Source organism: Aptenodytes forsteri, unplaced genomic scaffold (genome assembly GCF_000699145.1).
Source record: "Aptenodytes forsteri isolate BGI_AS27 unplaced genomic scaffold, ASM69914v1 Scaffold116, whole genome shotgun sequence".
Taxonomy (NCBI): Eukaryota; Metazoa; Chordata; class Aves; order Sphenisciformes; family Spheniscidae; genus Aptenodytes; species Aptenodytes forsteri.
In genome coordinates, this window is record NW_008795491.1 from 216,670 (window position 1) to 228,056 (window position 11,387).

The 11,387-nt window shown below is 42.9% G+C and overlaps 1 protein-coding gene across 1 annotated transcript in view; it reads left to right on the forward strand.

Moving 5' to 3' along the window:
• The first annotated feature begins 90 nt into the window (after positions 1-90).
• Positions 91-11,387, forward strand: part of ATP6AP1L (ATPase H+ transporting accessory protein 1 like) — a 24,295-nt gene continuing 12,998 nt past the window's right edge. The window contains exons 1-3 of the mRNA XM_009281594.1: positions 91-98; positions 217-330; positions 11,087-11,127. Coding sequence (XP_009279869.1) covers positions 91-98; positions 217-330; positions 11,087-11,127 — 163 coding nt within the window. The remainder of the gene's footprint in view (positions 99-216; positions 331-11,086; positions 11,128-11,387) is intronic.

The following is an 11,387-nucleotide window of genomic DNA, read 5'->3' on the forward strand; positions in this document are numbered from 1 at the left end:
CCCGCCCCTCCTGTGCCTTCCCCCCCGCCCCCGCCGTTTCCTTAGCGCGGCCCCGCCTGCGGGCGGGTGAAAGGCTTCGGGTGTTGCCTCATGGGCCTGTTCCGGCAGGGAGAACAAAAAAGAGGAGGTTGAAGGAAAAAAAGAGGGAGAGTTAGGGCTTTGACTACCTTGTCTGGTACCTCAGAGCCTGTGGCTTTCCCTCACTTGAACGGCAAGTACTTCACAAAAGGCTGGTGGGTGTAAAACAAACGAACCAGACCCTCTGGCTGCCACAGTTATATTCTCCAGGGGAGTGGAGGTACACGAGTGTTGGGACCTCCTTCCACGGTGGTAAATCTACCTAGTAACACAGACTGAGCTTTTTTGTGTTTTGGTTTTTTTTTTGTGTGTGTGTGGTCTGTCCCGTCCCGTCCCCCCCTCCCCTGAAGGTAGACCAAAAATCGGATGCTTCATTTGTGATCCAGTCTCCATCCAGACCAGCTGTGGTAGGGCCTGGAGTCTGTATGGATATTTCTTGGGGTAGGATGGCATCCTTTGGAGTTGTGAGGAAGGGTGCAAGGAGCAGAAGGGAGGCAGGAAAGAGGGTGATAACAGGATTAATTTTTGCATCATCCCAGCCTGCGTGGTGGAGATGAAGGCTGAAAGGCCTCCAGGCAAATTAGTTGCCCAGAGAGAGGATTTTGTTGGAAGTGAGACAAGCTTTTTCTTGTCTTAATATATATTAAGGCCAATTTTCTGTCCGTGCTTCTGTTGCATTGTCAGTGCATTGTGAATATATCTGAATCAGAGGAACAATGCATGTCTCAAAGTAAAAAAAGAGTAATGACATATTAAGTGCTAGTACCTTGTACAGTGGCTGATACTTCATACCTCAGCTGAGACGTTATTTTAGAAAGCTGCTCAGTTCATGGTGACCGGCTATGTCATCTGAAGGTAGCTATAAACTGAGTTGAAAATAGATCATGCTGTTGTCCACCTGAGGAGATGTTAGCCAAAGAGATAAATTATCCATCTTTAAAATTATGTCTGCAGTCTCATTCATTGCATGCAAACTCAGTGTGCATATAATCATTGCAGCATCAGGCAGAACAGCTGTCATCTCAGGGTGTCCATCAACATTTATGTAACCATCCCATTTGACAAGGGGTTTGCTGGGCTGTGGTGACACATTCGGGGATGTGTGGGATGCCAGCAGTATCAACTGTCTAACCTATCAGTCTCTGATTGCTTCACAAACCTCACGAAACTGTGAACACTTACGCTGAATATAATTTCCAGCTGCTTTCTCAACTACCTTTTCTGCAAGGTAGATCCAAAAAAAGAGCAGTGTTTAAAGTACAGTAAGATCTCCTGCTGTGCCTCCTCCCTGGTGGTGGAAATGTCTGAACTGCCATGATACTAAGTAAAAAACAACAAAGTGGTAGCTGCTTTATCATCAAAGGACGAGTTTCTCATGAAGAGTAATAACGAGCAAAAACTTACTGCCAGAGGGGGAAAAAGATGATAAACAGCAGTTTAATCCTCTTATTTGGAATATTGGCCACTTGTAGCCCACCACAGCCCATCGTATAGGATGTAAACAAAACTGTTGACTCCCCATTGACTTTGTCCTGCCGGACGTTCATCGGATGCCTTTGTGAAATTGAATGCGACCTCGTGTGTTCCATAAAACAGTGTGTGGGCTTTGCCCATGATCCTCTGTTCACCCTTTGTCCACTGTGTATGTATATAGTTGAAGCATGTGGCTGAGCAAGCTTTGTTTGGTTGATTTCAACATAAAACAGGCAAATGTACAACAGCAATTCGTCAACTGAATCACAAGAGCTCATCTAATTGTGCCCTTGCCAGGACTACTGCATGCAAGGCTCCATTTAAGTTTTCTTTTTAAACGTTAATGCAGAGATGGTGATTTTGTCATCATTCTTCACCAGAATGAAGTAAATGCTTAGGATGACTTCTTTGCTTTCAGTGGATCTCATTTCTTTCTAGATACCACGTGAGTCTGTTTATGCTTGAACCTCATAAAAAAGCAACATTTTTCAGAACTGTATCAAATGTTTAATATTGTTATTGTTGTTGTTATTATTACTATTAGCAGGTGTCAAGAGGTAAGGAAAGACTTTTCTTCATGCTCTTTGCTTCTACCATTATTTCAGATGATGACTGCTGATTAGTGAATTACTATCAGCACCCATACTATTAGTGTATAGTGAGGAAGTCAGTATATTTTCACTGGTTTATACTGGTTTAACCTGTGTTAGCAGTTTGGCGTTACTTGTTTTCCTGGTTGTCTGCAAAAACCCCTTTGTTTCTGAGCAAATTGACATGTACTTTTCCCCTCTTTGACTATGTGAAACGGTGGTCTAAGAAGGCAGGTTCCCTCTAGAAATTGGTAGCACCATGGAAACACACAGGCTGGAAGTACAGTTAAAGGTACATTCTGTTGTCACAGAACGGACTACAGGACATTATCATGGATTCAACCTGTACTGACTTTAGCTGTGGGCTGCCGTGTGTTGTTTGTACTACTTTCTCTCACTTTTTCTGCCCTCAAAGGACACGTTATTTGTTCATTTGTGCCATAGTGGTTTGTATTTCAGCATTTTTATTTCTTGGCTTTTGCTCCCATGCTGATGAAGAACACTTAGAAGATAGCAGCACATGAATGAAATCTCAAGGCATCATCAGAAAGCCTGTCTGTGCCTTTTCCCCCCCACTTATTTAGGAGGGACTATGGGTCAGGAGTACTGAAATGTTTAACAGGCCAGTGACATTAGTGGCTTTGCAGTTTTTAGCAAGGTGTGTGGCACTTCTGCCTCCTTCCAGGGCTGCTTAAAACTTTCAGCTGAGCTATGTCTCTGTACTAGTGTAGTGATTCCAAGTTTAGCATCATACATTTCTGGTGCTTCACAGAAAATTTAGAGATTATCTTCGACTGGTCCTTGTTTATCACTATGCTCCCTTACCTCATTTTTCAAGCTGGGATTCTCACATAAGTATCCATCTTCCTCCTTAAATTGGATAGAAGCAGTGCTACTGAGGACAAGCTGTTGAGTTTTAAGATTAGTCAATACGTTGTATCACTGAAAGAGAAATGAATTAAGATGGTAAATCCTTTCTAATAGTTACGATGCTAACCCCCCTATCTTTATCTGGTATCTGGAATGCAATAGACAGGAGCTTTTAATCAGTGAAGTAGGGCTTACTGTGTGATCACATCAGCAGGTTGCTGACATCAGCTGCCGAACAAGAAAGCAGTGTGTGTGTGTGTGGGTTGTGCTTACATAGGTAGGTGTATACACACAGCTGTTAGCAGGAGCAGGTTGTGACTGATACTTAAGTGGAGAAGGGTGCAGTGTGACTAAATGTCAGCTAAGTGCTGGTCTGAGCTTCCTTTCGAGAGTGAGGTGCCCATGCTGAAGGTGGGTACAAAGAACCCATTTCTGCCTGGGCCCCAGAGTTCCCTCCAGACTGATCACAGATCCATGGCTGTGTTCATGAAGGTGGCCAGACTGCATATGAGCGCGCTGCAGAGCACTGTTGTTGCACCTGGTCCACCAGTAAGTATCTTGATTTCAGCTTTCCCGGTCCTGTGTAGACACTGCGAATGCAAGCTGCGGTTAGTGAGCAATGTGTGGAGAATGCATGTGGGTCATAGGGTCTGAGGAGTCAGCTCATGTGCCTTGCCCTCTTCTTTGCCATCATGAGCACAGCTGATGTATATTTTGAGAAGGCTGATGAGGACAGAGGGTCTGCAGAAGAGGTACCCATGCCTGCGACCCACCGTATCTTTTGAGAATGACCCGTCCCAGAACCAACCTGCTGTATTCACAGTGATGTGCATGCACCTTGGTGTCTCAGTCTGACAGTCCAGAAACAGAAGCACTGTAATTTTGTGGGCATGTAACAACTGTGGTCTGGCTCAGAGTCACCTGTAAGTATAAAAACAATTGAGCCAGAAAGCTGGACATGCACAAACTGAATTAGTGCTGAAGAAAGGAAACAACTTCCAAATATTTGACTTCTAAGCTTGCTCTGTCTGCTCTCAATCTGTAAAATGGGGATAATACTATTACTCTGAAGGTATTATAAGACTTCAAAATACATGTAATTCTTTCTCTGGTTATCATACGGAAGGAGAAATTTCAGAGCTGTTTGGAAATAGCACCTTCACCATTCTTTAAGGTTAGGGTTGAGTACAGATAAGAAGTGCTCTTCAGTGTGATTTTAGAGCCGGGAGAGACCATCTGATTTTGTTTCTTTTGTCCTTAGCAAGCAGCTCACATCCTGGTACAATTTCCCCAGAATGTGTAATCTTTAATTCACAAGGAGGCTGGAACGTGCCAGTGGTAGGTGTCTGCCGTCAGAATAAATCTGAGCACGCGAAGAATTTCTCCCGTGGGTACCGGTGCAGCAATGGAGTGGCGAATCCCGCCCCCGGTTGGCTGGATCTGCTGCCCGTCACTCTGCCAGGCAGAGCGTGGGCGTCCGACTGCCCACTGGACCAGAGGAGCAGATGTCCTGGGTGTGGAGGGACTGGCTGTCTTCCCAATGGAAAGAAACGCTGCTGTTAGGTTCCTACTGCTTGTTTTGTATCTGGGATTCGCAGTGTCTGTGGAGCAAACAATTGTGACAGTGGATGGCAGGTCAGTAATTGAGTGTGTATCCACAAACTCTGTTGGTGGAGTTGAGTGCATGTTTTAAATGTTGTAATTTGGTCATTTGTGCTGTGTGGAAGCAGAGTCAATTGCAGTTTAGAATGTCAGGACCTGGTTTTAATTTTCTTTTCAGGTTTGAAAACACCTGGGGCTAATACAGAAATGAATTATTTTGAAGCCTACACTGCATTTAAAATGTAACTTTAAAACAATTTTATAAACACTACTAGAAATGGTTTTAAAGTGAGTGTTTTCTGGGCATCTGTCTTATATTTCATTACATTTTAATGACCCTCACACTGACTTTCCCCGGTCTGTGTAAAAATGAAGTTATAAATAGAATAACAGCACGGGTGTGAAAACTACTCCAAGAAACATAGATGCTAAAGCATTCTACTTGTGTAGAATGAATATTTGAAGCATGAATTCAATATTGCAAAGAAGTATTAAACTTATGAAATTACTAGAGATTTGGATTTATCATTGTTTGTAGTGCCATTTCGTTCTCTAATGACGTATAAATAGGAAGCCCAAATCATAGCAGGGAGAGGACTTTCTAGAGCCAAGCGTTACAAAAGTGAAAACAGCCTAAACTGTATTAGTTGAAACATGGCCTAAAATCACTAATAACACACAGATCAGATATGCTGATGAAGATCACAGCTGGCAGTAATATCTGTGCCTTTAAGGCAAGAAGGACATGTGGTGATTTGCTTAAGCTTGTATTAAGAGATCTGGTAGTCAGTTACCAATAAATACTACAATATGTTTTCATTTAAATGGCTTACTTGCTGTTCTCCTCCATCAGTTTTCAGACTTGTTAGTGTCTTCTTAGTATAATTGCACTTCTCTGCAATCAGGTCAAAATCTGAGAGAGAGCAAGCAGTGGAGCATTACATGACCTTTATTCTAATAAATATTAAGAAATGAAATTGTGATCTTGATTCCAGTGAATTGAATGAGGATTATGCCTTTGCATTCAGTGGAGGTGGGATTGTGTTTACACACTGCTAATCTGCTAGCAGTTCTATGAGCTCAATTTCTTTTTTTATATTAAAAATGAAAGCTTGGGTATCTTGTTGTTCTGATCCAGTTCTTACTGGACATCCATTAAAGTGCAGATCAAACCCCAATACTCAATATATTGTAAAATAATTACATAAATCTCTCTCCCTGTGTCAAATCACACATGAGGCTACCAAAATATGACACAGAATACTTAAAATTTAGAAACTATAGGCGTCATGGGCTTTGTAGATATTTCTTAATGATAGAACTTAAATAGATACTTGGGAAACTTAGTAACATTTTTTGTTAGGATGTTTCTTAGAAGGAACTAGCTTTTGCCCTGAGTCTGAGCTCCCAGGCTTACACATTTATAATTTTAATAACTTCATTGAAATTACTTCTGATCAATGTCCCTAGGACTACAACCAGTTCAGTGCTACCAGGCTCTCAGCAAGCATTCATCACCTTTCATCATAACTTTGGTTTTAGTGCGTTTGAAGATTCACATGTTATTTTCCAATTAAATGCTTCACAAATTAATTTTAACTAGTTCAACAGCCAGTGAGGTAGTCTGCAGCTGGACAATATTAGTCTTAGAGTGATAATTCTGGAGTAATCGAAATACTGCAGTAGAGTATTGCCATCTGATGCAGTTTGTCAGAGCAGCAGCATGAAGAGTAAAAGACAGTATGTGTATGGCTTCCTTTAACCTGATGGCATGAAAACTGTCTATGGTCCCCACACTCTATCACTGTTGAGTGCCAGGCTTATTCACGCGGCTCGTCTGAGTGGACGAAAGACTGCTGATGTGAAAGTCTTCAAGGGCTGGAGCCTATATGAACTTTTTCAGACAAGCAAACTAGACTTGGTTATCTTATGTAGATGGATAATGTTGTCTGATAAGAGGGAATTTACTCTTCTTTATACTTATAATCTTATTTAATTGGGTTTTACATAGTGACTAGTCATCCCAGTGCTTTGTATTAGGGCTAATCCAATTTCATGTAGGTTCCTGACATATTTGGTATTGTAAATTCAACATACAACATACATGTCTGGGTATATCTGGGATAGTCATTTACGAATTGGTAGGGAAAAATATTAGTCATCAAAAAATATATCGTGTGCAGCTGAATTTTACGTTTTAGGGCAGAGTGGCTGAAAAAAAAGATAAATTTGAAAGTCTAGTCTCTAATTCAGTGTGCTAAAAATTATTTGCTCTCACTGATTTCAGGTCTAGCCACTGTTTGCTGATAGTGTTGCAGGCAGTGGAGAAGGCGGCTGTAGTGCTAGCTAGTTTCGTGTCTGTTATACATGTACTTAACATTTTTATATAAAAAAGGGAATACATATTTTTAATGTGTTGTTATTTTCCTGTTTCTTCTTACAATGCTTTTGTTCTATGAAACATGCTCCAGCTGAGGGCAAAAGGGCCTTGCTGCCAGAGATCACCTGTGAATTCCTCAGCTTGCCTTTTGATCGGAAAGGCTGCTGATTTGACAGCAGGATGGCTATTGAAGGCCACCCGTTCCTGTCACAGATCACACACTTCCGTGACACCTCAGGGTTATGAGTGTCAAAGGCAGCTAACAGACCTGGTAACATCAACATAAACCTGTGCTTGCTCAGAAACCGGGAGGTGATCCTTCCCTTACGCCACTGAATAGACAGTCTGTGCCATCGCGATCCGGCTTCAGTAAGACAAAGCAAAGACTGCAAGCCTTGCCATGATGGATTTCCCTTGCCTTTCTCTAACGGGGCTGCATGCATTGTGCAGGAGGAAAGGAGGCAGCCAGCATTGCTAATAAATGGAGTAACGAACAGGAGTACCTAGGTGGAGTTATTTCACTTGCATGCCTCTGCCTGCCTCCCAAGTGTGCCTGCCATGTGGCTGATGATATTTGTCACACTGTGGTACTTAGCGGTGGTTCCCGGGTCGCTCTCTCCACTGCATTCCTCATGAAAGCATGAATATTTCATTAGCTGTACACATTCATCTATATTTGAGTATCTTCAGGCTGAGAGCAGAAACTTGACATTTCTTCTGGAGCAGCATGCCTGCGCATTGCTGTGGTTTTACATGTGATGTACAGGAATCTAACTGCACTGTCATGAGCTCCCAACCTGCGCCCATGGGCTGTGTGGAGGCCGGTTATAACCGTTCTGCTCAGGATGTAACCCCACAGGGGCGTTCGCAATGCGTAGGCCTCATATTCATTGTATGCTCTCCTCAAGGCTTGGTGTTGCCTATCACTTAACATTCCTCAAGGTGATTTAATTGGCATGACCATGGTATTAGCCTTATCCCAGATGGGAAACTAAGTAATGATTTTTTTTTTTTTTTAATTGCCAACCATGAAAACAAAAATAACCCTTCCTTTTCCCAGAACAACATAAAAACCTTTCAAGTGCAGTGAGGGAATGAAATGAATTCCTTATCCCATGGGAAACTAAGTAATTATTTTTTTTTTTTTTTAATTGCCAACCATGAAAAATAACCCTTCCTTTTCCCAGAACAACATAAAAACCTTTCAAGTGCAGTGAGGGAATGAAATGAATTTTTATGCCAGCCTCCTCTCATCCCGATGTTTTCGTCTGCAGTCTGCAGCATGGTGATTTCCAAACTGGAGTAATGGGCTATGAGCTTTTAATTATGTATATAGGGAGGAGCTAAAAGTACAACTAAGCGTAACTAAAAACAAAAATAACCCTTCCTTTTCCCAGAACAACATAAAAACCTTTCAAGTGCAGTGAGGGAATGAAATGAATTACACAATTTTATGCCAGCCTCCTCTCATCCCGATGTTTTCGTCTGCATGCTACAGCATGGTGATTTCCAAACTGGAGTAATGGGCTATGAGCTTTTAATTATGTATATAGGGAGGAGCTAAAAGTACAACTAAGCGTAACTAAATATATCTAGGTATAACTAAATACAACTAAAGTTAGTATAACTAAATAATTTACATTAATTTCCTTTTGGTGTGTCTCATTTTTGTAGCTATTATAATGAAAAAATGCCCCAAAATTGCCTTTTCCAGCCTGAAGGCAGAACCTGTCGTGAAGGAAGACTAGAAAAGAAAAATAAGGCTGCATCAAATCACAAAACCCATGTTCCTAATTGTTAAACAACCCAGGAGAGAGTTTTACCTGAATAAGAAAACAAAGTTCGGTCCATTTTAGCCATGTCTTTTCTTACCTATCTGTCAAAATGAAAATTATTTCCACCTATCTCTGAAGGCTGCTTGCTACTGGGACGAGACCTTCGAGTGGCTTAGGGACCTCAGCTCAGCACTAACCCTGGCTCCAAAAGTATGGTGAGGGAGAGCGGGACCCGCTCTGAAAGTGCACAGCCCCTTTGAAGTCACTGGGATTTAACAGCTCCGACTGAGGAGAGAGTTGGTCTTACTATATGTATTTAAAACTGCCAGATTGATTTTAAACAGTGTTACCTACTTTGAACTTTTTTGAACATAAGATATTTGTAAGGTTCTTTCAGCTCACATCACAGTCACTGCTGTGGTGCTGTAGAGCCTAGCTGTCTTTCTGTGCTGTGTTAAGTTTTCTCTGGAGACTGTCTTCTGCTTTATTGCTCTGGTTGCTGAAGGGACTGAGCAGCCTTCCCAATGGTCGGGAGCAAAGCTGCTCATCAGACCTGGTGTTTGGCAGCAAAGTGACAAGCTGGAATACAGACTCCGCTTCACTTTTGTCTGTTTTGCCTTCTGGGTTTGAGGAGTTTGCAAGGGGACACAAGAGATCTATTTGTGGCAGCAGAGAAGAGAGTATGCCTGTGAAAGGACATTCTCGCTGGAGAGACACTGATCAGAAGAAAGAGCCTGCTGCCCTCTTGAACCTCGAGTGTAAACAAGACATTGCATGCGAAATCTGGGCTTTGCTGAAGCTGGTAATGTTGTCATGGGTTTCAGGTGAGCCAGGTTCAGTGTGATCAAACTCCCTGGCTGCCAGAGCTGCATGGGCATGGCAGCAAGCAAGGCAGGCGCTAAGCCACCCCACGTTTCTCCTTTGTTGGCGTTAACATTGTTCGGACTCATCTGCCATTAAGGATGCCGTGATGGAAATTAGATTGGGATCACTCCTGCAGTACATGCTAGCGGGTAACACAGATCCCCCTCCCCAGGGAGTCCATCGGAGTGTGGGTTCACCCAGCTGTTCAGGGGCTCCCCGGCGAGGCCAAGGCTTGACCCTGCAATTCAAATACCTTATGGTACAATTTACACATAAATACTGAAAACTGCTTTTATCCCTAGTCCTTATGTGCTGGTGTTTGCGTATATCTCTTCAAGTATTTTGCTTTTGTGGTGGGTTGGAAAGCCAGTTAGAAACAAGGCAAGAAAAGAAGATGGAAGTGTATTTCCACGTGAAGTGGCTGTGAGGCAGCTCCAGCCCCACCATCGCTTACGGCCTGGAAAGCACTGTGCAGGCAGAAGTAGGGCAGGGTGTACAGGGTCTCTCTGGGATATTACTCAGCTTGCGGGAGGGAACGCCGGGAGGTTCACCTGCCGAAGAACGCTGACAGGAAACGTGAGAAGTGGACACATGTCATCAGATCAGTAGATCAGTCCACTGTAGGGGGCTGCAGGTCACAAGGAAGCTGCCATGGTGTGGAAGAGGCAGGAAGGTGTTCCTGTGACTCAAGGAGTGGAGTCTGGTCCTAAGGGAGAGCCTGGTTTCTTGGGCTTTGTTTGATCTTGTAGGTCTTTTGGTGACGTACCTGAATCTACTGGGCTTGATTCTCTAGTTCAGGAAAACAGATCATACTTATATCAGCTGAAGAGTTATCCCTAAATTATACCAAAGAAGGAAATCAAAGGCTGAAAATTTCACGAGCCTGGTAGTTGTTACTTGAGATGTGCTTCACTTGCCCCATACCTTGCAGCTGACTTCCATGGGATTTGGGATTGCCTGGAGCCATTTGGGAGCTCTCTTTACAGTTGGCTGTACATCTGGGCTTAAGGGATTCTAGCCCCGTGCATTTGCTCTATCCTGGAGGAATTCAACGTATTGCTTCTGATCCTCACTGGGGGCTGAGGATGGTGCATCACTATCCTTGCGTTCCCCTGCTTGTGGGCTGGAACTGGTTCCGTCTCTAGCCCAGAACTGATGTCCCATGGAAAAGGACAAGAGGGGTAATGAAGACTTTAGTCAATATGTTAAGGACATGGGAATGCCTGGCAGGGCTGATCTACCTGAGGGATCTCTGAAAATGAGGCATTTTTAGCCTGGGTACACTGGCTTTGGGATTAATTTGCCCTGTTCCTGTGACATTAACCAGCCAAAGATCTGAGTTACATTTTGAATGTTTCATTGAATGAAGCAGGAGCAGGAGCTCTCCCCAGCAAACTTGCTGCAGATGTTAAATCCAGATGCTGTACAGTAAATATTTTTCTCCTCTCTTCTAGTTCAGGTGCATTTTCAGATCAAGATTCTCTGCAAAGAAATGGTAAGGCTTTTTTTTTTCAGTGGGCTGAATGGCTGGATACTAGCTTGGTTAGTGTGGCTGTAAAAGGTCTTCATTCGCAGATGTTGCTTCTGTTGGCATTAGTGACTCTTCTGTCAAATGTGTTGTTAAAGCATATCCCTCTTTAGAAAATACCCTTTAAAGGATTTGCCTGGCTAAAATACTCATTTGCTGACTGACGCTGTGATACAGTGAGAATGTGGAAGAAAGAAGTATTCACACTTTTTTTTTTTTTTTTTTTT